Genomic DNA, 23,436 nt, shown 5'->3' with positions numbered 1-23,436 from the left:
ATAAGTAGAGCTGGAGAAAAACATGTGTGTTGAGCGTTTTTAAAGGAAACGCCCCGGCGTTACAATTTAAATGCAGTTATATTTAATGCTTTATAGCGTTATTAAAGTTGTAAATAATGTAAATAACTTCAAACTCCCAAACTGGCATTTCTCTGTGCGGTCTGCACCTCTTCTATGAGTTGCGCTAATGACCCGATTTAAGGAGGGCGAGATTGAAACTGCACCAGGCTGATGTCACGGGGACGCTCATACCTCGAGCCCGCAACCTTGCTGCAGCTAGATTATAACATGATGACTCGCGACTTACTTTATCATAATACAGTATGAGTCTCACTGTGCATGTCTTAAAGAAATTTGGCAATATAAGAGAGAATGAACAAAGATGTGAGAGGGAAGTCTTCGCTTCATTATACACTGCAACAAAATGCAACTTTGAATTGTTTTAGCTTGTTTTCCAATATAAATATCTAAAACTCATTTAAAATAACATACATTTTCTTTAGCACCTATACTGCAGAAGAAAAAAAGTGTTATCTGAGAATGTTGAATATAATATAAAAAAATACAAATATTTTGATGCCTTGGTAGCTCAGTGAGTAAAGACGCTGACTACCACACCTGGAGTCGTAAGTTTGAATCCAGGGCGTGCTGAGTGACTCTAGCCAGGTCTCCTAAGCAACCAAATTGGCCCGGTTGTTAGGGTGGGTAAAGTCACATGGGGTAACCTCCTCATGGTCACTATAATGTGGTGCTCTCTCTCGGTGGGGCACGTGGCGAGTCGTGCGTGGATGCCGCAGAGAATTACGTGAAGCCTCCACACGCGCTATGTCTCCACGGTAAGGCTCTCAACAAGCCACATGATAAGATGCATGGATTGACGGTCTCAGACACTGAGGCAACTGAGGTTCGTCCTCCGTCACCCGGTTTGAGGCGATTCACTACGCCACCACGAGGACTTAAGAGCGCATTGGGTATTGAGCATTCCAAATTGGGGAGGAAAAAAAAAGTTGTGTGTTTTTTTTTTTTAAGAGTTAAAGATGGATTGAAGTGAACAGAAAGGTGAGAGAGGAAGTCTTCGCTCCATTATACACTGCAACAAAATAAGATTATAATTTGTTTTTGTTTTGGCTTATTTTGCAATATAAATATCTAAAACACAGCAACATATCGCATTACAACGTGCATGCCGCTTTTCTGTCTTCAGCAGCTTTCTCGCACTAAGCAGCTTTCTGGTGTATGTGTATATGAGCTTTTATAATCGAATATTTGCGGAAGATATTACTCCACCCCCTACATAACGTCATTAAAAACAGCTCTGTTGATGAACCAGCGTGGTTCAAACGATGGATGTGCGACATAGTTACTACAGTTTTGGGAAACGGTCGTTCATAGCTAGTTGATGTTTGTCCATCATTATCTAGGAAGACCTCAACATTTCATTCATTCGATGACCAGGCTCTGTGCGTCCGAAGATGGCTGATCAGTCCGATTTGGTCGTGGAATATCCTCTCACACGTCAGACAAACATGTGAAGGCACTGTTGATGATGTGCGGGCAGCTCCGGATTGCGCAGCCCACACTTTCAGCCTTAGCAGTTTGCCTCGCCTCAGAAATATCACTGCCTGTGTGGATGGTTCAGTGCGAGGGTTTCCCATGTGGAGCTTGCTGGTGCATGACCTCAGTCTTGTTGATATTAATGGTGAGGCCGAAGTTGTTGCATGCAGATGAAAACTTGTCCATACTGGCTTGCATTTCTGGCTCTGTACTAGCATTCAGAGCACAATCATCGGCAAAGAGAAAGTCTTGCAGCACAGTCTCCTTCACCTTTGTGATGGCACGCGGTTGCCTCAGACTAAATAGTTTTGCTCTTTGTAGAATTTATCCTTCACATCCTCTGGGTTGGTCATTGTGGGAGCATATGTAATGATCAGAGTATCTTGTCTTCCTTTTTGAAATGGGAGCTGCATTGTCATTCACACCCTTGGGGAGGCTGACAAGTTTCTGAACAAGATGATTCTTGATGGTGAAGCCAACTCCAGATTCGTGATGCTTATCACTGCTATGGCCACTCCAGAAGAATGAATATTATCCGCCTCATTAGCAAGGCGAGTCTCGCTCAGGGCTGCAATGTCAATGTTGTAGCGTGCAAGCTCTCTGGCAACAAGTACTGCTGAATAGGGCTGCTCAGTCACTCAGGAAGACACAGAGCTCCAGTGCTTTTTGGTCAGTGAGGAACAACCATTATGCCGGAGTGTACAGGTCCATGGCTACAGCTCCAATTGTATCCACACCTGTTGCTTCGTCCCTCGTCCAGCGCCACAGGACTTGATATGATGTCAAGACTTGCATGTAAATTGGATTAAAGTGAGGGAGAGTTGTGCAAATGTCAGCCTCACTCTATCTTCCCATTTCCTTTCTGTATCCAGTGGCAGGAGAAGTGTCGAGACAGCTGGAGATATGGCAGGGCGCAGTGGATGACTACGCGTCTTGTCACGCTCTGAGCGTTCCACAATGCTTGCTGTCACCTCCTTCCTGACTGTTGAACCAGTAAGGTTTCCTCCGCTCAGTCAGCCGGATCCAGTCTAGGCACACAATAGGTTCACAGGCCCTAAATCACTGAGGGTCTCAGACCCCCCTGGTTTAGCCCACTAGTCAAGGCGGTTTCCAAGGTATGGCTGCTGTTGCATGCTGACAGCTACTTGGAGCCACAGGTGAGAGCTGGGTGTCAAGTGGAGACCAATGTAGGTAAGCTTCTCTTAGGAGCATGACAGCTCCCCCATCAGAGGTACTACCCCTCACTGACAACCCCGAACCCTGACTAGCTAGTTCACTTCTCCAATGATGCATCTTACAATAGTGGTTAAGAGTTACATCACTGTATGGAAACATCATACGAGGCTGGGTAAATCACTGTTGTTGATTATTTTTAAAAATGCTTTTATAGATAGTGCCGAGGCGGATTTCCACTTACAGATATAAATTCATGTCCAGGGGTTACTCCTGCAGCAGTCTCACTTTTCATTTACTCTTATTATATTTTGGATGTTTTGAAAGTATATAGGCATAATTAAAATGTTTTATATATTTATAAAACACAAAGTATACACAAACTAACAGAACAATGTAGTGACAAAGTTCATTCATTCAGATAATTTTCAGTGAAGACTGTAACTTTCCATTCAGTTTTCTATGTATTTTATTTTTGTGAAAAACTGATTTAGTACAATCTTCAATGACAATTTTGCATTGTTGTCTTTATAATCTCATGTTTGCTATTTTTCTCACAAAGTCTAAATAGGTTTTTATCCATGAAATAAATCCTTTGCTTTAAAAAGTTTGAAAACCTTTAATTTAGTAACAGGCTGCTCCTGCCATGGTCTACAATATTCACACATCCATCCTACCTAATGCTATCAGGAGTATAACTCTGACGCTTCTCTTGTTCCATGTACCTCTTATGATCAATCAAGTCATTTATTTTCATATCTCGAGTCAGTTTGTACCTGCTTGTATGGATGTTTCCTCTCTGGGGTTGGTGATCATGTCAGGCATGGGCTGCAGACAAGCACACTTACACTCACACATCTGACACTCTAAACAGACAGCACACACACACACACACACACACACACACACACACACACACACACACACACACACACACACACACACACACACACACACACACACACACACACACACACACACACACACACTAATCAACCTCTCTCAAAACATTCACAATCAATATCTAGCAATTCCAGACAGAGCCAGAGAAATACATGAAGAGACACCTGCATTGATGCTGCCTGCCGTGGTGGGCTGTGTGTTTGTGTCATAGGATGGTCTCAGATCCTCCTCACTGCCAGATAATGATCTGTGTTCAAGTGTGTGATAGTCCTGTGTGCCTCTGCTGAGTAAACTGAGAGAGACCCCGCACACCACGATACTCACAAACAACACCACACATGTGCACATCACCTGCAACATACAACACACACATTCACAAAGCACAGCATCAGTGATTCAGTTTACAGAACATTACAAAATTACTGACAGTAAACTTGATATGTTCATCTATTTTAGACCCAGTTAATGTTTTATATGCTATAGTATAGAGGTAAAGGAATAGTTCACCCAAAAATGATAACTCTCTCATCATTTACTCACAATATCAGTGCAGAACACACAATATTTTCAATGATGTATTATACAGATGTTTTTATCTATTCAATACAAGTCAATGGGGTTCCAACACATTCAAGCTCCAAAAAGAGACAAAGGCAGCACAAATGTAATCAATAAGGCTCCAGTGGTTTAATCCATTTCTTCTGAAGTGATAACATCAGTTGTGTGTGAGAGCAGCCAAGAGGTAGACCAATATCTCAGTTTGACCCATTAATCGGTGCCGATAGTTTAAATCTGGTGAATGTAGGCTATAAAAACCTTAATTTGGTAAATACTTAAATATAGAGTATTTTAACAGTGCCAAGTCTTTGTCACTCTAAAATAACCAATTATTGGTTATTATTGGGATTTTGGTTGCTCAATAAACTGCTTCTGCTTTTGTTCAGTTTGGACAATTGCTGCCTCTATGTCTGTGCCCATCATAGTAAGGAAAGAATAAAATGTTGTTGTTTTTATATTCTATAAATTAATTTTAAAAACTATTGGCTGATTAATCAGTTGTCTGTTTTTTGCACTACCTTAGTTATCGGTATCGGCAAAATCCACAATCGGTCCATCTCTAAAACAGACCACAATGTCACTCTTTTTCAAAACACCTCCTGTCTCTATTGAAATATCGGTGTTTGTATTCCACAGAAGTCCATATTCGTATGCATTTGGAAATAAAATAAGTTTTTATCTGTGAAGCTATGGGTCAGGATGTTGCTTAGTGAGGGCAACTAGTGAGTTTATTCAGAGTTTTAGAAGAATATCTCAACTGTGTAGGTCCATACAATGCAACTGAATAGTGACCAGAACTTTGAAGTTCCAAAAAGCACATAAGGGCATAATAAAATAATCCATAAAACTCCAGTGATTAAATCCATGCTTTCTGAATTGATATGATAGGAGTGGGTGAGAAACAGATAAAAATGTAAGCATTTTTTGTCCCCCCCCCCTCCCCCTCCCCTCCCTTATTTTAGCAGTGACGTTCTAAAGCCAGGGGATGAATTTAAAAATGCAAGTGTTTTTACCATGCTTTAGTGTGATCACAGTTACAGTAATGAATAGCCTGTCATGTTAAAAAACCCTTCTATAAATTCATCCCCTTTAAAGCACTGCCACTACAGCCATCAATCTAAAAGCACAGAATTTTTACAAAATCCACTTTCAACAAATTTCAATGAATTTCAAAATAACACTGATAAACTTCAAATAATGTTTAACTTGGTCTCTGCACAAATGCACACAGACATCTGAAGCTGTTCAGTTTTATAGTTATTTTGAAGACGCTTTTTGAACTCTGATCAGATTTTTTTAACACAACACCACATCCTATGTGAACACCCCTGAAGACATGCATTTGATCCGTGCACAGTGAATAGGACTCTAAATCAACCTGATTAAACCGGGCTTCCCTAAGACCCACTATTCACTCAGACACTCAAAGAGTGGAACATTTTGAAAAGGTAGTTTAGACGTAACATGTATTCAACATTATACACAGCGTGCAGCAGTGTCTGGAACTAGAGCAAGCAGATATTGACTACAGATACAAAACAACAGTGCTGGCTGTCAGTCCTAAAGATCAGATTTAAAAAAGAAAATTAGAATTGAGTGCAGTGAAAATAACACTATTGTTCCTTATATTGTACTGTACCTGTGTCCTTCCATAAAAGAATGCAGAGTCAATAGTGTTTGGCATTCTTTCCCCTGCTAGGAGAGTGACACTCAAAGCCAGCACAGGAATACTGCAGGAAAGAGAGAGAACACTAGACACCCCTCTCTATGAGTTAAAAAGATCCTAAATCTGTTACTGTATTACAGGAGGACAGTATCAATCAACATGCATTATTCACCAGGGTTAGTTCACCCAAAAATCTCTCATCATTTACTCACCCTCATGTCATCCCAGATGTGTATGACTTTCTTCTGCAGAACAAAATTAAGATTTTTAGAAGAATATTTCAGCTCTGTAGGTCCATACAATGCAACTGAATGCTCAACAGAACTTTGAAGCTCCAAAAAGCACATAAAGGCATCATAAAAGTAATCCATAAGACTCCAGTGGTTAAATCCATGTTTTCTGAAGTGATATGATAGGAGTGGGTGAGAAACAGATCAAAATGCCCCCCCTCAAAAAAAAAGAATGTGGTAGAAAAAGTGCAAGTTGAGTAAAAAAGGACTTCATTATTTATGTATTTCTCACCCACACTTGTTTTTATCAATTCTGAAGACATGGATTTAAACGCTGGTGTCTAATAGATTACTTTTATTATGCCTTTGTGTTTTTTGGCGCTTCAAAATTCTGGTCACCATTTAGTTGCATTGTATGGACCTACAGAGCTGAAATATTCTTCTAAAAATCTTAATTTGTGTTCTGCTGAAGAAAGTCATACACATCTGGGATGGCATGAGGGGGAGTGAATGATAAGTATTTTGTTTCAGTTTTGGGTGATATATCCTTTTAAAACACTATGATTGTGACACTCACCCCCAGCCAGTGATCAGAACGAGCCCTGACCTGACCTGCACCTCCTCATTCCTCCTCAGCAGGAGTAGAGAAAGAGCGATCAGACCTTCACAACACAATATACAAACAATCGTTGATCACATTTTGAAACTTGATTTTTTTCTTGAGACATTTTCTTTAGTAGAAATTCATGTACCCAAGAAAAGTTTTGCTTCCATTGCTGATATTTTTTGAGTGCGATTAAAAAAGGGGATATTATACATATATGAATTTATCAAACAATGGTTGATGGGTGGAGGAATTATTTATTTATTGTCCATTTGGTGGAGCCAGTGGTGCAGAAATGATGTTCTGTGGGAGAGGTAGTGTTTAGTGGTTGAACATCATGATGTGGGACAGGTGATGTTTAATGATTTTTGATTACTCACCAGGCCAAATATATGTGCTGTAGAGGGAGCCGTACAGTAGGATAAAGGTCAACACCTGACCCAAGACATTCTCCTGCTCTGCCACAAAGTTCCACACTATCATTCCCACACAGGCCAATAACTGCAAACACAGCAACAGAGAGATTGTGTAGTGGGACAAATATCACCGAATTTTCACTTCCATGTTACTCTGAATGTGACTGAATTTTTTACAGTGAAAGTCTATGTAACGAAATCATAGTCATAATTAACAAGACAAGTGTGGCACACAATATGTACAAAGATACCAGAAAAGGAGTTTACTGAGAGAAAAATCCAACACCTCTATAGTATTCCTGAACCTTTAACTTATGAATAGTGTAACAAAAACAATGAACAAAAATTTAAAAAAGGCAAAATTGCTAAAAGAATATATATATATTTTTTATAACAGCTTAATTAGCAAAGATGGATGGGGTTATTCAAGACCAGAGATATGTAATAGTTTAATAGCTTCCATAACTCATATTTTTAATGATTATTTAATATCTAAACTGGCAGCCAAAAGTTTGGAATAATGTACAGATTTTGCTCTTATAGAAAGAAATTGGTACTTTTATTCACCAAAGTGACATTCAGCTAATCACAATGTATAGTCAGAACATTAATAATGTGAAAAATTACTATTATAATTTGAACAAAATGTTCAGAACTAGAGGCCGACAGAGATGGGATTTTGCCGATACCGATAACTAAGTTGGGAAGACAAGCCGATAACAGATTAATCTGCCGATAGTTTTTACAATTGATACTGAATGAAAAAAAAGCAACATTTAAAAGTAGGGATGCACCAATAACACAATCCCAATCCGATACCAGTGTTGTTTTTTGCATAATCGATTTAGAATATATTTACATTATTATGTGGAAATACTAAAAAAATACTAAATAAAAATAAAAAAAAAACTAGTATATTGGATAATGTAGCAGCAAAAATAACAATAATTCCAGTCTTCAAGAATGTTTTTTCCAAACATTTTTCAATTTACATCTGGACTTTAAAGGATTCAGATCTCTTTTTAGTTCAATTAGTTGCAAGACATCAGCTTACTTACATTTACATTTACATTTATGCATTTGGCAGATGCTTTTATCCAAAGCAACTTACAGAGCCCTTATTACAGGGACAATCCCCCCCGGAACAACCTGGAGTTAAGTGCCTTACTCAAGGACACAATGGTGGTGGCTGTGGGGATCGAACCAGCAATCTTCTGATTACCAGTTTACCAGTTATGTGCTTTAGACCACTACACCACCACCACCACCCCTGGTACTTCTCATTCAGTTATTTTTTGGAACCCATTCAACTTAAATATTGTTAAAATTGTAAACAAATATTAATGATGACAATAATAATCATAACAAATATATATAAGTTTTTTAAATACACCAGTAATATATTTAATTTGTGCACATTTTAAACCCTCACGCTTTTAAATTTGACATTTCATCCAAACTCTACAGGAAGTCCTGTATGTGTCTGTTTGTAGGCCAAATGCACCTCCGGTGCTGTTCTAAATGTATATAATAAGTGAACCGATCTATTGAGTATCTACATCCGAGATGTGGTTTGTGAGCACCGCCGTGAAGGCTAAAAATAGCCACGAGTATGTGCGTGTGTATGTAAACAGAGCAGCGCCATTCACTGACGCGTTGCAGCTGCGCATACTATATATTTACATATTAAACACAGCCTTTTGTGATTCACAGAGCTATTGCATGTCTTCAAGTGGCTGTTCACTTCACTTCTGGTGAGGGGTTTTTCACGTATTTGTTTGCCCTAGTTTCACATTAATTACAATTTCTTATGCTTTTTCTAACACTTCTATAAGATTCAGTGATATTTTTGGTTGTAATTTGCGCTGTTACGATAATTTTAATTCTCCAAGTCACACACATGCGCGCCGATCACTTGATGATTATCTAATCAAAATTATAAAAATATGTATTACTGTGAGGACAAAAAATGAATTAAAATCAGATGCATTTCTGATTTGTTTATACGTTTCTGATTTGTTTATACGTTTCTCTTGAATGCGTGAAGATTTTTTTCTCAAATCTCTCACTACGTTTAAATATAAAACTTAGCTGGCTAAAGCATAAACGTGACTGGATATAAACTTATGCAAATAGATGGGAATACATTTTATTTAAACATTTGCGTAGGACTTGCGTGTTTTTTGTCACATTGTTCTAACCACTTGAGGTTAGCTTTAATGTTAGCGTCCTCTCAGCCTTGTCTGCAAACATACTGCTGTTCTCTATTAATGCAATATCTATTCGAGTAATTAATTACTTTTTATGATATGACAACATGTGCTGTATACATACCTTTTAGTTGTTGGTGTTTTAAATCTGCATTGTTCAGCTCTGTGCAGAGTTCCGCTGCATTCAACGTGCAGTCTCACGTGTCAAAACAACCACCGTGAGGCATCAGTGATAGTTTTTATTTTGCCTCTAGAGGCCGCTCTCATACTGTATAATGACAGCATGCCCTTCCCAGCCGCTCCAGGGGGAAATGTATACATTTTTGCCGATAACCGATAGTTCCAAAAATCGTTATAGTTATTTGCGATTAATCGGCAAAACCGTATATCGGTCGACCTCTATTCAGAACTTCTTAAAGGAGTTCTCATTTTAAAAAAAAATCCTCCACATGCAGCAATGACAGCTTTGCAGATCCTTGACATTCTAGCTGTCAGTTTGTCCAGATACTCAGGTGACATTTCACCCCACACTTCCTGTAGCACTTTTCATAGATGTGGCTGTCTTGTCGGAAAATTCTCACACACCTTACAGTATAGCTGATCCCACAAAAGCTCAATGGGGTTAAGATCCAAAACACTCTTTTCCAATTATCTGTTGTTCAATGTCTGCGATTCTTTGCCCACTCTAACCTTTTCTTTTTGTTTTTCTGTTTCAAAAGTGCCTTTTTCTTTGCAATTCTTCTCTTTACATTTGTACATGAAACTGGTGTTGAGCAAGTAGAATTCAATGAAGCTGTCAGCTGAGGACATGTGAGGCATCTATTTCTCAAACTATATGTACTTATCCTCTTGTTTAGTTGTACATCTGGTCTTCCACATCTCTTTCTGTCCTTGTTAGAGCCAGTTGTCCTTTGTCTTTGAAGACTGTATGATAGTGTACACATTTGTATGAAATCTTCAGTTTTATGGAATTTTTAAGCATTGTATGGCCTTCGTTCCTCAAAACAATGATTGAGTGACAAGTTTCTAGAGAAAGCTGCTTCTTTTTTTGCAATTTATGACCAAATATTGACCTTAAGACATGCCAGTCTATTCAAAAATGAACACAAAGTCAATGTTAAGCTTCATTTAACAAACCAAATAGCTTTCAGCTGTGTCTGATATAATGGCAAGTGATTTTCTATTACCAAATTAACAATTTAGCTCACGGCCCCACTAAGAGCAAGAACCACATATTATAGCGACCACGAGGAGGTTACCCCATGTGACTCTACGCTCCCTAGCAACTGTGTCAATTCAATAGCTTAGAAGACCTGGCTGGAGTCACTCAGCACACCCTGGATTAGAACTCACGAGCTACCCAGGCCCCCCTTGAAGATACATTTGTAATATACATGTATGTAATGGTCTCTATGTAATATTATGTAATGTAATAATAAAATGTAATATTTTTTGAGGAATAACCCATCAATTTAAGGTTTAATGGACAAGCAAAATGACTCAAACCCGGATAGGTTCTCTGTTAACTCACCTGTGCCACAAACAAGTTTATAGTGAAAATATGTGGAATTCTGCGAAACTTCCTGCTCAGTAGCATGACTGCAACACTCCACACCTGCAGACAGGAAAAACAACACAGCATTTCAGAGGCTGTTTCAAACACCATTGTTATTATCATAAGCAAAAATGTTTAATAAATGTAAGCTTGTTAGTAAATGAAATAAAATCTTAACATCCCAAAATAAATGACTTATTTCAGTCAAGAAACTCAACATGGCATAACCTTACACATTCTTTGAACATGCCAATCAACTAGTTGTGTACTTAATGGTCTAATCAAATAGTGTACTCTACGTCTAGCATTTCATTTGCCTCAGTTGTCTGCAGGTAAGCTGGTCTCAACGCAGGACACTACAAGAGTTTTCTCAGTGAAAACCTCCTCCTCTCCAGCACCACTTGTCAATATCTGCTCCACGGTGTTTTATGTATAATTGTGCAGCATCAGCGTCTTACATGTTCAACACAGCATGTCTGTGTATGTTCCAGCAAATCTTCATACTTGCTCTGCAGTAACAGTGGCATAAGCAGATCTAGTTAGCCAAGACTAACTTAAAATATATTCAGTGTTGTCTTGACTCAACTAAAATACCATAAAAATGACCATGAATTATTATTTTTGTTTATTTTTTTATATATAGTGTATTGTAAAATTTTAAAGCTTAACAAACCTCCATCATTAAACAGGAGTTATTACGATCAAGCCGTTTTCAAAGTCAAATTATGTAAATGTCGTCAAGGGATAGTTCACCCAAAAATGAAAATTCTCTCATCATTTACCCTCATGCCATCCCAGATGTGTATGACTTTCCTCAGCAGAACACAAAGATATTTAGAAGAATATCTCAGCTCTGTAGGTCCATGCAATACATTTGAATTGTGACCAGATCTCAGAAGGTCCCAAAAAGAACATAAAAACAGCCTAAAGTAATTTATACAACTACATCGGTTTAATCCATATCTTCTGAATGATATGATCAGTGTCAGTGAGAAACAGAACAACATACAAGTCCTTTTTTACTGTAAATCTCCACTTTCACTTCTACATTCTGGTATGGAAGTGAATTTCACTTTCAAATTCAGCCACCTACTGGTTGAGGCTGGTCAAAGGTGGAGACTGATTGTAAAAAAAGGACTTCAATATTGGTCCGTTTCTCACTCACAGCTATCATATCACTTCAGACCTTCTAGTCACCATTCACTCGCATTGCATGGATTATTACAGAAATATTCTCGTAAAAATCTTCAATTGTGTTCTGCTGCAGAAAGAAAGTCAAACGCATCTGGGATGACATGAGGGGGAGTAAATGATGAGAGGAGACCAGACTGGGTCTCAAGACCATGTTTTTATAGTCTTGGTCTTGCCATGGACTCATGAGCATTTGATTCGGTCTTGACTTAGACTTGAAAAAGTTTTGAATCTGACTTTTACCCATGACTAGTCGAGTCTCTTCAAAATATATATCACGAGAGCTTCAACTTATCTGAAAAACATTTCTGACTAAAAATATCAGGGGGTGCTACTCCTAAAAACAATACAGAGCAGTTGCCGCAGCTGTAAATACCTATAAAACTGAGATCTGGGAATCCCAAAATGTTGAACCAAATTCTCAAAAGATCTCAACACTCCACTCTCATATAGATCACAGAGTGTAGTAACCCCCCCTCACAATCCACTCTGACCAACAGAAAGAGGACTTATTAATACGTAATTTAGGGTTCAGCCATATGCTTGAGGCAACATGTAAATACATGTCAGAATTAAACACTCTGGACACTTTTGTCCATACAGTGCAAATGCAAGATAACAGGGTGTAACTTAATCTCTCCGATTAGTTTGATAGAAAGGCTTTGCAATGGCGAAATAGGGGCACAGACATCCTGTTCAATACGAAACCAGAGAGGGGCTCCCTCAGGTAAAGCGACAAATGAGCCAAATGTCTGAGACCGAATGCATAATAATAATAATAATAATAATAATAATAAAAAAACTAAATCTTGGGTAGGCCTAGCCCACCTTTGTCAATCAGCCTCTGTAACTTGTTTAAATGTAATCTGGGACATTTACCATTCCAAATAAAGGACTTCACTATGCTGTTAAATTGCTTGAAATAAGAGAGAGGGGGAGAGGGAGAGATTGTAGCAGGTAGTTGAACTTTGGAATGAAATACATTTTATTAACATTAACCTTCCCAATCGTAGAGGCATGTAATGAAGCCCACCTGCCCACATCGCTCAAAAACCTTTTTATTAAGGGGTCAAAATTAACTAACTAAATCACACTAATTAGCTGGGAATAATATGCCCAAACACTTAATGCCCTGTTTGGGCCACTGGATGGTGCCCAGCTGAAAATCCGTTACTGGGCAATACCCTGTCAGATCCAAAGCTTCGGATTTAGACCAATTCACTCTGTAACCTGAAAATTTAGAGAAGGAACTAATAATCCTGTGGAGACAAGGCATAGATATAATGGGGTCAGAGATGAATAATAAAATATCATCTGCATAAAAAAAAAGCTTATGATCCACACCTCCTGCCATCATCCCTGGAAAATCACCCTCCTTTTTTATCGCGGCTGCTAATGGTTCAAGGGCAAGACAGAACAATAATGGGGAAAGAGGGCAACCCTGCCGGGTGCCCCAATCCAGAGTAAAATAATCTGAAATTAAACCATTTGTTTGTACCGCCGCTATTGGGTGTCTATAAAGTAACTTAATCCAACCAATAAAAGTAGTCATGAACCCGTACATTTGCAAAATCTTAGAAGATAATCCCATTCTACTATATTAAATGCCTTTTCTGCATCAAGTGAGATGGCAGCGACCACATGATATTGACGAAACGCCTAATGTTATCAGAAGAGCTACGGCCCTGAATAAACTCCACCTAATCTAGATGTATAAAAGATGTCATAACTTTATTAATCCGTTAGCCAGAATGTTTGAAAAAATTTGAAGCCGGATAAGGAAAATTGGACGGGAACTATAACACTTGCTTGAATCTTTGTCCTTTTTAAGAATCCTACTGTTCCGGGCTTGAGTCATGGTTGGAGGAAGCTTTCCATTCTTTAATGATTACATATAAACTTCTAACAAAAGTGGAGCCAGTTCTGTAGCATAAGATCTAAAAAAATTCAGTGGCAAAACCATATGGCCCCAGAGCCTTGCCTGTAGGCAGGGCCTTAATTAAATTGTCATGGTTATCATGGAATCAGGGAATGGTAGAAAAAGACTCTCTCTGCTTTATATATCTAGATAAATGCTTCCCTGCTTTGTCCCCGACTCAAAATGTCTTGTACTAAAGAACCAAAACTAGTGACGAAATAGTATTATCTGTATTTCAATCGGGTCAATTCTCTTATGACATCAGATGACATTCGGCACTTCAGCTCTGCCTTGGCATTTTCAATATTCCTTTCCAACTCCACGACTTCTCGTGCTTTGGATTTTTTTGATGAATGATGCACACTGTATGATCCGACCCCAATGAACCACCTTAAGTGCCTCTAAAGCCACACCCACAGGGGATACGGAGGACCAGTTGGTCTCCATATAAACACCGATTTCTGCCTTTAACGTTTGTTGGAAATCAGGATTTTGCAAAAGGGATACATTAAAGTACCAACCTCTAAACTCACCAGGGCATGATCTGAGATTAAAATGATACCAACTGAGCAATTCACAACAGATGAAATGAGGGACTTAGAAAAACTAAATCTATTCTAGAATAAATCTTATGGACTGATGAATGAAATGTATAGTCCCTACCAGATGGGTTCAAAAGCCTCCAAATATCTCTAAGGCCAAGATGTTTTACACATTCTGTGAAGTGTCAATGTTGCTCTAGGGGGCTTACACACTTTTGCTTCACTATGATCAAGGACTGAATCCATCAAAATATTAAAGTCTCCTCCCAATATTATATCATGAGGGGTGCCAACATCTTGCAACATCCCTTCAAGATATATAAAAAAGCCCTGATTATCAATGTTAGGTGCGTAAATATTAGCCAAAATCAACAATTGCCCCTGAATTTCTGCTAAAACGATAATGACTCTACCTAATTTATCTTTAATCTGTTTGAGACACTTGAATTGTAGATGTTTACTTATCAATGTAATGACTCCCCTGCTGTTACTCAAGCCAGCACCAAAGAAAAGCTATCCAACCCATATCTTCCCAAATTTTTCAGCTTCCTGCGGGGAAAGATATGTTTCTTGTAGAAACATTTATTAACATTTTGACACATTAGAAAAAATAGATTGGGTGTCAAAAATAAAAAAGACCACATTCCAACATTAATGCAATAGTCAAACCCCAAACCAAACAAACAGAAAAAAGAAAAACGTGCACATTAACCCTGCGCACAACACCGCCAATCCCTCTAAACTCAAACAGTCCATGTACACCTATGAGAGTCCCCGCGACAACTTTGCATCAGATTGCTCAAGTCCATATACATTTTGTGAGACAGAAATTACATAACAGAAAATAATTTATAAAACAAACTCCAGCCAATAGACAGAATAAACACAAAGAACGTGTATATTCATTTCACAAAACTGTCTTGAAAGCATGTTCTTCCACAAAAAAATTCCATCCACTAGTGGAACCAGCACACAAAAGATTAATAAATAAAAAAGTCGTTCAGATTCCTCGGACAGTCAAACGAAGGTTCAGTGAGTGCAGCAAATCTTTTCAACGTCCTACAAAAAGTACTCCACGAAACAAAGTCCATCTAATAGGAGGCATAAACACAAAGAACGAGAAGATTCATGAACAACAAAAGTGATCTTCCATGTATGTAAGAGTTTCTTTCATTCCTTGAATCCATCACGTTTCACTCTCGTCGAATTCACAAAGTCTAGGTACAAAAATATTTTGTGATTCTTCCAAGAAAGCTTTCCTTTGCTCCTCACCTCACGTAACACGAGATCTTTATCGGATGATCTCAGAAATGTAGTCAGAACTGATCGGGGCATGTTTCACTCAGCCGATCTGCGAGCCGGGACCCTGTGAGCTTGCTCGATTTCCAGCTTATGGCCTGTTATGCCGAGCAAATTCGGGAAGAGCTAGTCTATGAATTTCACCATACCTTTGGCCTTCTTGCTCAGGAATCCCAACAATTCGGACGTTATTTCGCCAACTATGATTTCCCAAATCCTTCAGTCTTTCCAAAACGTGTTACAAGTCTATATTGGTTGCTAGTGGATTAGCAGCTACTTCCTTGAGTCTACAATCCGTCTCTTGACGTCCCAGATTATTGTAAACAATGAGAATTTATTTTCCATTGCAATAATCGATCAACGTATAATGGATTAAGATCCTCTAAATCAGCAACAACTTTTGTCAGCATCACAAACATGCTCGCCAATTGTCCCTGGTCTGCAAGCCCATCCGAGGCACCTGCTTTAGCATCCAAGTGTCTTTTAATATCTCCAGAGCCAGAGGATTTTAAATTCTTGGCCATGTTGACTTCAAAAGAACAGATATGTTGCAGGGTGTTAAGAATCGTACTGGTTTATGAAATAATTTTGTTATAAAAATAATAAAAAACTAGCAAAGTGTGCAGAGCTCGTCTATCACACGTCCGCTCCTGTATATTAAATGGCAGAAATGTTTACTTGACTTACAATTAATGGAATATAGAGCTGTTCAGATTGTAGTCCAAAACCCCAGAAGAGAATTCGCCATGGGCTTCCTCTGGATATTCCTATGGATTTCCTAACATCAGTTTTGGATTTATGAGTAAAATAAGATATGTGGTTAACATTATTTGAAGACACAGTCATTAGACAAATGTGATTTTTGAAGCTGCCATGCATTTAAGTATGCAAATCAATACGGCTTCAAAATTCACGTTTGAGTTAAGAAAGTTTGATCACAGATCTTATTATACTCACAGGTTTAAAAAAAAACAAAAAAAAAAAACATTATTCTTATAAAAACCCATAGGAAAATCTCAAGGGAACCAATGACGAATTAGCCTTCCGGGTTCAGCTAAAATTGACGTCACAACTGAAAGCAGAAGCTGGTGGTCTGTACTGTATTGTCATGCAATGTCACAATCACCTTATACCTTTAATTAATTTTTTTTACTAACATATTATTAACACTGATATTGTAATAATTTTGTTCACTATGATCTGGCATTTATTTCCTTTTAATAATTTAATATTGTTTAACCAACATAATATTAAGCAAATAATATATGTGGGTAGCTCAGCAAGTAAAGACGCTGACTACCACACCTGGAGATGCAAGTTCGAATCCAACCCAGATAGCAAAAAATGTCCACACAGCTTCTTTTTGCCGCAGACCCCAAGCTGTCGGCTATAGGTGCGTGCCACTGGCGGGGATGAAACGTTTGCCGCCGAATTAGTCGCTCCCATTTCTTGCGAGATGCCGCCCGCGAAAAGCTGGCGGGCCGCCTGCTTCATTTTCTCTGGCGGTTGCCTCGCGCCAATCGACCGCGGCCGGCTGGCGGCAAGCTGCTTTGAAATACAAGGACAGCTTAGACTCTCAAAATCGACCAGCCATGTTGGCTATTATTATTTTTTGCTCCAAAGCCATTAGGGTTTATAACATAGTCTTGACTCTTGATTCCATGATAAGGTAAGGTTTAGGAAATTACATTTAAATTACTTTGAAACTCTGAAGCGATTATACAGTAATATGTGTAAAATATATTGAATTATTTTATGCACTTAGGTGAAAATTGTTTACATTTCTTTGATTGCTGCGCATTTGAGACATGCACCAATAAACCAAAAAGAATTCCTTTTGTAAATCTTACTTGGCAATAAATATCTTTCTGATTCTGATTAGGTTTTAAAATAGATATTTAATTCATGGTATGAACAATTTAGCAGAATAAATTGATGAAGTTAGACTTTTCACCAATGCCTGTATCAGTGAACAGTGAAAGACATCAGCAACATGGCCAAAATCTCGGGTATACTTTATATTTTTTTTATTCATTTGCAACCATGGTGATATCATAAACATGAAAATCCCCGTTTTGACGTGAAGGATAAACTCAATGAAAAAGCTAAATTATCCTCTGGTTTCACAGTTGCGCAGAAATTTCGTTTGTCTTTACATTTTTTTTTTTTGTTATTTTACCTTTTTCAGGTAAGGGATTCATTTGCAATTATGACCTGTACAAATGTTTAAGAAAGTGTTAAAGTCCCTGTAAAGGCAATAAAAAAAAATCTAAACACATTATAAATGTTAAATGTGTTGCTAAAACACATTACAAAAACTGTGGGAGTACTGAATAGCCTACGTGCACAAGCGTAGTGACGAACTTCCGCTGTCACCAGAAGTCGGCATATCTTTTTACGGTGTACTTGTGCGTCGCCCAAAATGTTTTCGATGTCTCCAGGATCTTCCGAAAATTTGCGTCCGCGATGTTCATCGCATTGTTGATGCCTGGTCCCCTGCTCCGACAAGCAAGAGGGACAAGGGCTTTAAACTCTACATATCGAGTTATCTGCACAACTACAAGGGTAAGTATTTTAATCTAATGTGGTGTGCCGGCAGATAGCGGCTAAGCTAGTTCGCCACGTGTTCATTTTTAATGTAACGTTAGTATAGAAGCTTGTTTTTTCTTAGTTTTAAAGCAGACTGTTTGTTAATTTTTGTGATAATTGTAATATTAATTATATTAACTTGCTCTCCTCTCAGTTTCTAATAAAGATCAGGGCACAGGTGAAGTCACTGTCAGGGCATTGTGTTACAGGTCCATGAGAAAAGCAGAGTATGGTGAAGCTAGAATTGATAAGACCGCAGTTATAGGCTTTTTACTTTAATAGCCCAATGTTCCTGGGGACTCGGCTAAGGTTATTCATGTTTAATGTAACTCAAATGAAAACAGTTATTGTAGGCAGGTAAGTTTCCCTAGCTGGTCCCCTCTGTGTAAAATGCGTTCTTATTCAAGTTTTCAACTCAGTCATTCGTTTAAGATGCAATCTTGTGTTCTAAGTATTAGGCTATCATGATTATACAGTGAGCAAGCTATATAAATAAGTATTTAATATAATAAAAGTGTAGAGAAACAACCGAGGGTGTAAGGTAAAGGCTGAATATTGTAGATTTATTACAATATGTTGCATGTTTGAATTAAAATACCTGTGGATATGCAACTTCCCACTCATGAAAGTTTTATTCAAAAGGAGCACACACTCTACAAAGGCCTGACTGGAGATTTGCCTGATCTATCCATCCTTCAGGTGAGTAGGGATATAACAATAGCAAATTTCACTGTACAGTATGATATGTCAACCAAAATCTGTATACCAATATTTCATTTTCTTTTTCCTCCCCTTTTACAAACAAATATTCTGCTTCAAAGAAAAAAAATTAAATTGAATTGATGTTCTCATAAGGGTTCTTCATTATGAACTTGTGTGCCATGCATAACATACTGTGGATAGAAATTACAGGGAAAGTTACTGGTATGATAATTGTGGTTATATTATATTACTATTATATTTAGTGTATTGCTAATCAATATATTGTTACTTCCCAGGTGACAGCGGCTCACTTATAGAGCAGGTGAAGCAAGTTGGGACAATGTTGAAGGCGTTTGCTCGCACTGGGCAATCAGGTACAACTTGCAAACAACACCTGTGGTTGTTGGTTTAATTCCCACTGGGGCCACCTGTACATGTAGTAGACCTAGATATAAATGTCATAGTTTAGTAGTTGAAGGACCAGGACTGACTACTTTATTCTTTTATTCTGGGAACCCCTGTAGGTGCAGATCAGACCCTAATGCTGCGACGTCTTGGAGTTTGGCGATGTTGTGCGTAGCATGGACAACAAAATGGACACTATGCTGCAACATTTCAGTGCCAATGTGTCTGTTGGAGAGTTATCCCTGACAGGGGATCTGTTACTCCCCCCTAGACACCCAGGAAGATTTGGCGTTGCTTGACAACAGTTTGAGGCAGGATAAAGAGCTCCAGCAACGATTTGTAAGTGTGCCGATTCGTTTATAACGCCATAGGGTAATCTAAAAAGTACAATTAAGATCGTACACTGCATATTCTACAGCCTGAATCCACATCCTGTCACATTTTAAATTTATGAGAAGCTTCAGAGAAATGTAATTTGTAACATGTTTTTTTTTTTGTATTTTCAGCTTCGGTTTTTGGCAATCAAATGTGGGAGGGACCGAAAGACAACCGTGTGGCAAATGCTTCAGTGTATCTTCTCTAATCACCTTTCCATCAATACAACCTGGACTGGTGTAGGGGATAAAGCATGTTTTAGAGACATGTTCCTGAAGACCATTGTTCAAAGTAAGTTGGATATTTTTTTTATATTTAAGTAGATGTGTATGATCTTATGCAATTCAAATGGAATGACAGATCTTTATTTTCTACAGGAGCCATCTGGAAGAACCCGGCAACCCAGGATGCCACTGATGAGGCGATCCAGGTTAAAGTTATGCGTTACCTGAAAAGAGCATCTGAACGTGAAGGTGGAAAAAGGCGCCGCACAGCTTAGAGGGACCCACAGCCGACCCCTTAAACCTAGGCTGACTACTGACACTCCAGCATCACTGACAACTGGAACCCTTTCTTTATCCTGCAGTCAGTAACATCAAGACCCCTAAAAAAGCCTGCTAAAAGTGTCAGACTACACTCACCCAATCCACACTGTTCACTGTGGAAATTGCTCTTTTTTTTTTTTTTTTATGTATATACACAGGCGCACAAGGAATCACTGAAGATATGCCAATTTGCACTGCCTCATTCTGGAGGTCGGGGAAAACCGGTGATTCTTTTTTTTTGTTTTTGAACTTTTTATTTATATTTTTCACAAAACATAACAAAAGAGACATTATCTGAGACAAGTGATAGAATAACAAGAGTAATACAGAGAAAAATCATAATTGTAATAAATAAAAATATTCTGTATATATATATATATATATATATATATATATATATATATATATATATATATATATATATAGCTTCACATCTCAACAAACATGATACAATACTATACAGCCATATAAATGATATAAAAAAATTAAAAAATAACAAAATAATAATAAAAAATAATAATAAAAAAAAAAAAGTTACAGATTTAAATATTCTTTAACCATGTGCCACCTTTGATTAAAGAGGTCAGTTTTCAATTGTAATGATGCAGTCATTTTTTCCATCATATAAATCTGTTTTAGTCTCGGTTTCCACTCATTTATAGTTGGTGATTTCACAGACTTCCAATTAGCAGTAATGTTTTTTTTGGCAATTAGTAGTAGTACCCGTAAAATATATCTTTGGTCAGCATTGAACACATCAACTGATATAACACCCAGTAAGAAAAACCGTACATTTGAGGGAACTTCTCTTTTTACAATTTTCTCCATCTCTTCTTTAATATTTTTCCAATACGCAAGGATTACTGGACAGTCCCAAAATATATGTGTATGGTCACCTGTTTTACCACATTGTCTCCAGCATAGAAACTAACATCAAGACCCCTAAATGCAGAGGGGTCTTTTACAAACTTTGAAATAACCAGAGGAGTATGAAATAACGCATTTTAATTTTCCAGTCAAATTCCTTCCACTGTTGACTATTAATTCCCTTATGACACCTATAACAGAGTTTATCCCATAACTCCTCCTCTATTACTATATTGGCTTCTATTTCCCACTTTTCCTTAATATTATAAGTGTTTCCAACCCTGTCTATTAATAATCTTTTATAAAGATGAGAGACATGTTTACCAACAGGGAGGCATTTTTCTGAAATTGTGATAAAATATTGTTCTATACCATTTGGGATTTTGCCAATTCTTTCTTTTTCCTTATGGTTTGTAATGTAATGCCTAATTTGCAAATATCTATAAAAATCACTTGGGGGAAGATCAAATTGTTCCTGAAGTTGTGTGAAGGACTTTAAGTGTGTATCTTCAAAGAGCTGATTAAGAATAAAGAGACCATTAATTGCCCATCTCCTAAAACCATGGTCACACATTGAAGGTGGAAAATCTATATTACCCACTATGGGCATAGCTCGAGAAATTGTTCCAACATCCTTAAGCATTTTCTTTACCTCTGCCCATACCTTTATTGTATGTTTTATCCATTCATTTTCAATTTTCATTTTGTTGACATGTTTTAGATCTATAAAGGGTAGGACCGACAACTGTACACCCTTAACTTCCCCTTGCTCTATTTGGGTCTACTTTGCTTCCTCATCTCCCCTGATCCAAGTCACAATTGCTGCTAGTTGAGCTGCCCAGTAATACAATTTTATATTTGGCAAAGCCAAACCTCCTTTATTTTTAGCCAAATGAAGTGTTTTAAATTTAATTCTGGGTCTTTTGTGTTGCCATATAAATTGAGAAATTAATTTATCTAACATATTAAAAGTGGAAATTGGAACTCTTATGGGCAACGACTGGAATAGAAATAGGAAACGTGGGAGCAGGTTCATCCTTACGGTCTCAACTCTTCCAAACAGAGATAAAGGAAGAACTTCCCAACAAACTAGATCACTCCTTATTTGATTAATTAGCTTATTATAGTTTGCCTCAAAAAGTCTTGTAGTTTCAGGTGTGATAATAATCCCCAAATACCTAAATCCTTGTTTAGACCAATGAAATGACACCATCTCGTTTAGTTGTTTAGGCCATATTCCTGATATCATCATCGCCTCTGATTTATTTTGATTAATTTTGTATCCAGAAATGTCTCCATAATCTTTTAGGCATTGCATTAGTCGAGGTATTGAAGTAAGGGGATGTTTTATAAAGAGCAGGATATCGTCAGCAAAAAGAGAAATTTTATGAACTTTCCCCCCACCATCCTCCACCCCCCCCCAATCTGGATATCCTGTCTTATTGCCTCCGCTAGAGGCTCGATACTGAGAGCAAACAGAATGGGTGAGAGAGAATCACCCTGTCTTACGCCTCTCTCTATATCAAAAAAGTCAGAGCAATGTCCGTTAACTCTCATTTTTGATTTGGGATTCTTATACAACTGCTGAAACCAAAAGGTAAATTTTTCACTGAAGCCCATCTCAATTAATGTTTGTTCTAAAAATTGCCAGTCTACCCTATCAAATGCTTTCTCAGCATCTAAGCTGAGAAGCATTGACGTTTGAGTATCCTTTGCCACGAGTGACTGCAGGTTTAGTGCTCTCCTTATATTATTTGTCCCTTGGCGACCTGAAATGAACCCCGTCTGATCTGCATTTACTAGTTTCCTGATGTATTTTTGTACTCTAGATGCTAAAATAGATGTTAATATTTTATAGTCCACACACAGGAGGCTAATAGGACGATAACTAGAACACTGCAGTGGATCTTTTCCTTCCTTATGCAGGACTGTGATGATAGCCTCAGACCATGACTCTGGAAGATTCCCTGAATTTAACACATAATTGTATAACTTACATAATACCGGAGTGAGGTCATCAACAAACAATTTATAATATTCTCCTGAAAACCCGTCTATTCCTGGCGTTTTGTTATTTTTTAATTTAATAATTGTTTCTTTCACCTTTTCTCTAATTGGCTCTACTAACGCAGAG

The 23,436-nt window shown here is 37.9% G+C and overlaps 1 protein-coding gene across 3 annotated transcripts in view; it reads right to left on the bottom strand.

The window, feature by feature from the left end:
- LOC127658710 (integral membrane protein GPR155-like) overlaps positions 1-23,436 on the bottom strand; it is a 65,402-nt gene that overhangs the window by 13,137 nt on the left and 28,829 nt on the right. For 2 of the 3 annotated variants that reach the window (XM_052148146.1, XM_052148148.1), the window contains exons 6-11: positions 10,846-10,929; positions 7,069-7,189; positions 6,662-6,746; positions 5,828-5,918; positions 3,795-3,981; positions 3,504-3,593 (exon numbers count right to left, since the gene is read on the bottom strand). In XM_052148146.1, coding sequence (XP_052004106.1) covers positions 3,504-3,593; positions 3,795-3,981; positions 5,828-5,918; positions 6,662-6,746; positions 7,069-7,189; positions 10,846-10,929 — 658 coding nt within the window. The remainder of the gene's footprint in view (positions 1-3,503; positions 3,594-3,794; positions 3,982-5,827; positions 5,919-6,661; positions 6,747-7,068; positions 7,190-10,845; positions 10,930-23,436) is intronic. The other variant, XM_052148147.1, reaches the window with a different exon arrangement.

The sequence above is a fragment of the Xyrauchen texanus genome, chromosome 18 (genome assembly GCF_025860055.1).
Source record: "Xyrauchen texanus isolate HMW12.3.18 chromosome 18, RBS_HiC_50CHRs, whole genome shotgun sequence".
In the NCBI taxonomy this organism is placed as follows: Eukaryota; Metazoa; Chordata; class Actinopteri; order Cypriniformes; family Catostomidae; genus Xyrauchen; species Xyrauchen texanus.
This window is presented reverse-complemented; position numbering and strand designations above follow the sequence as displayed.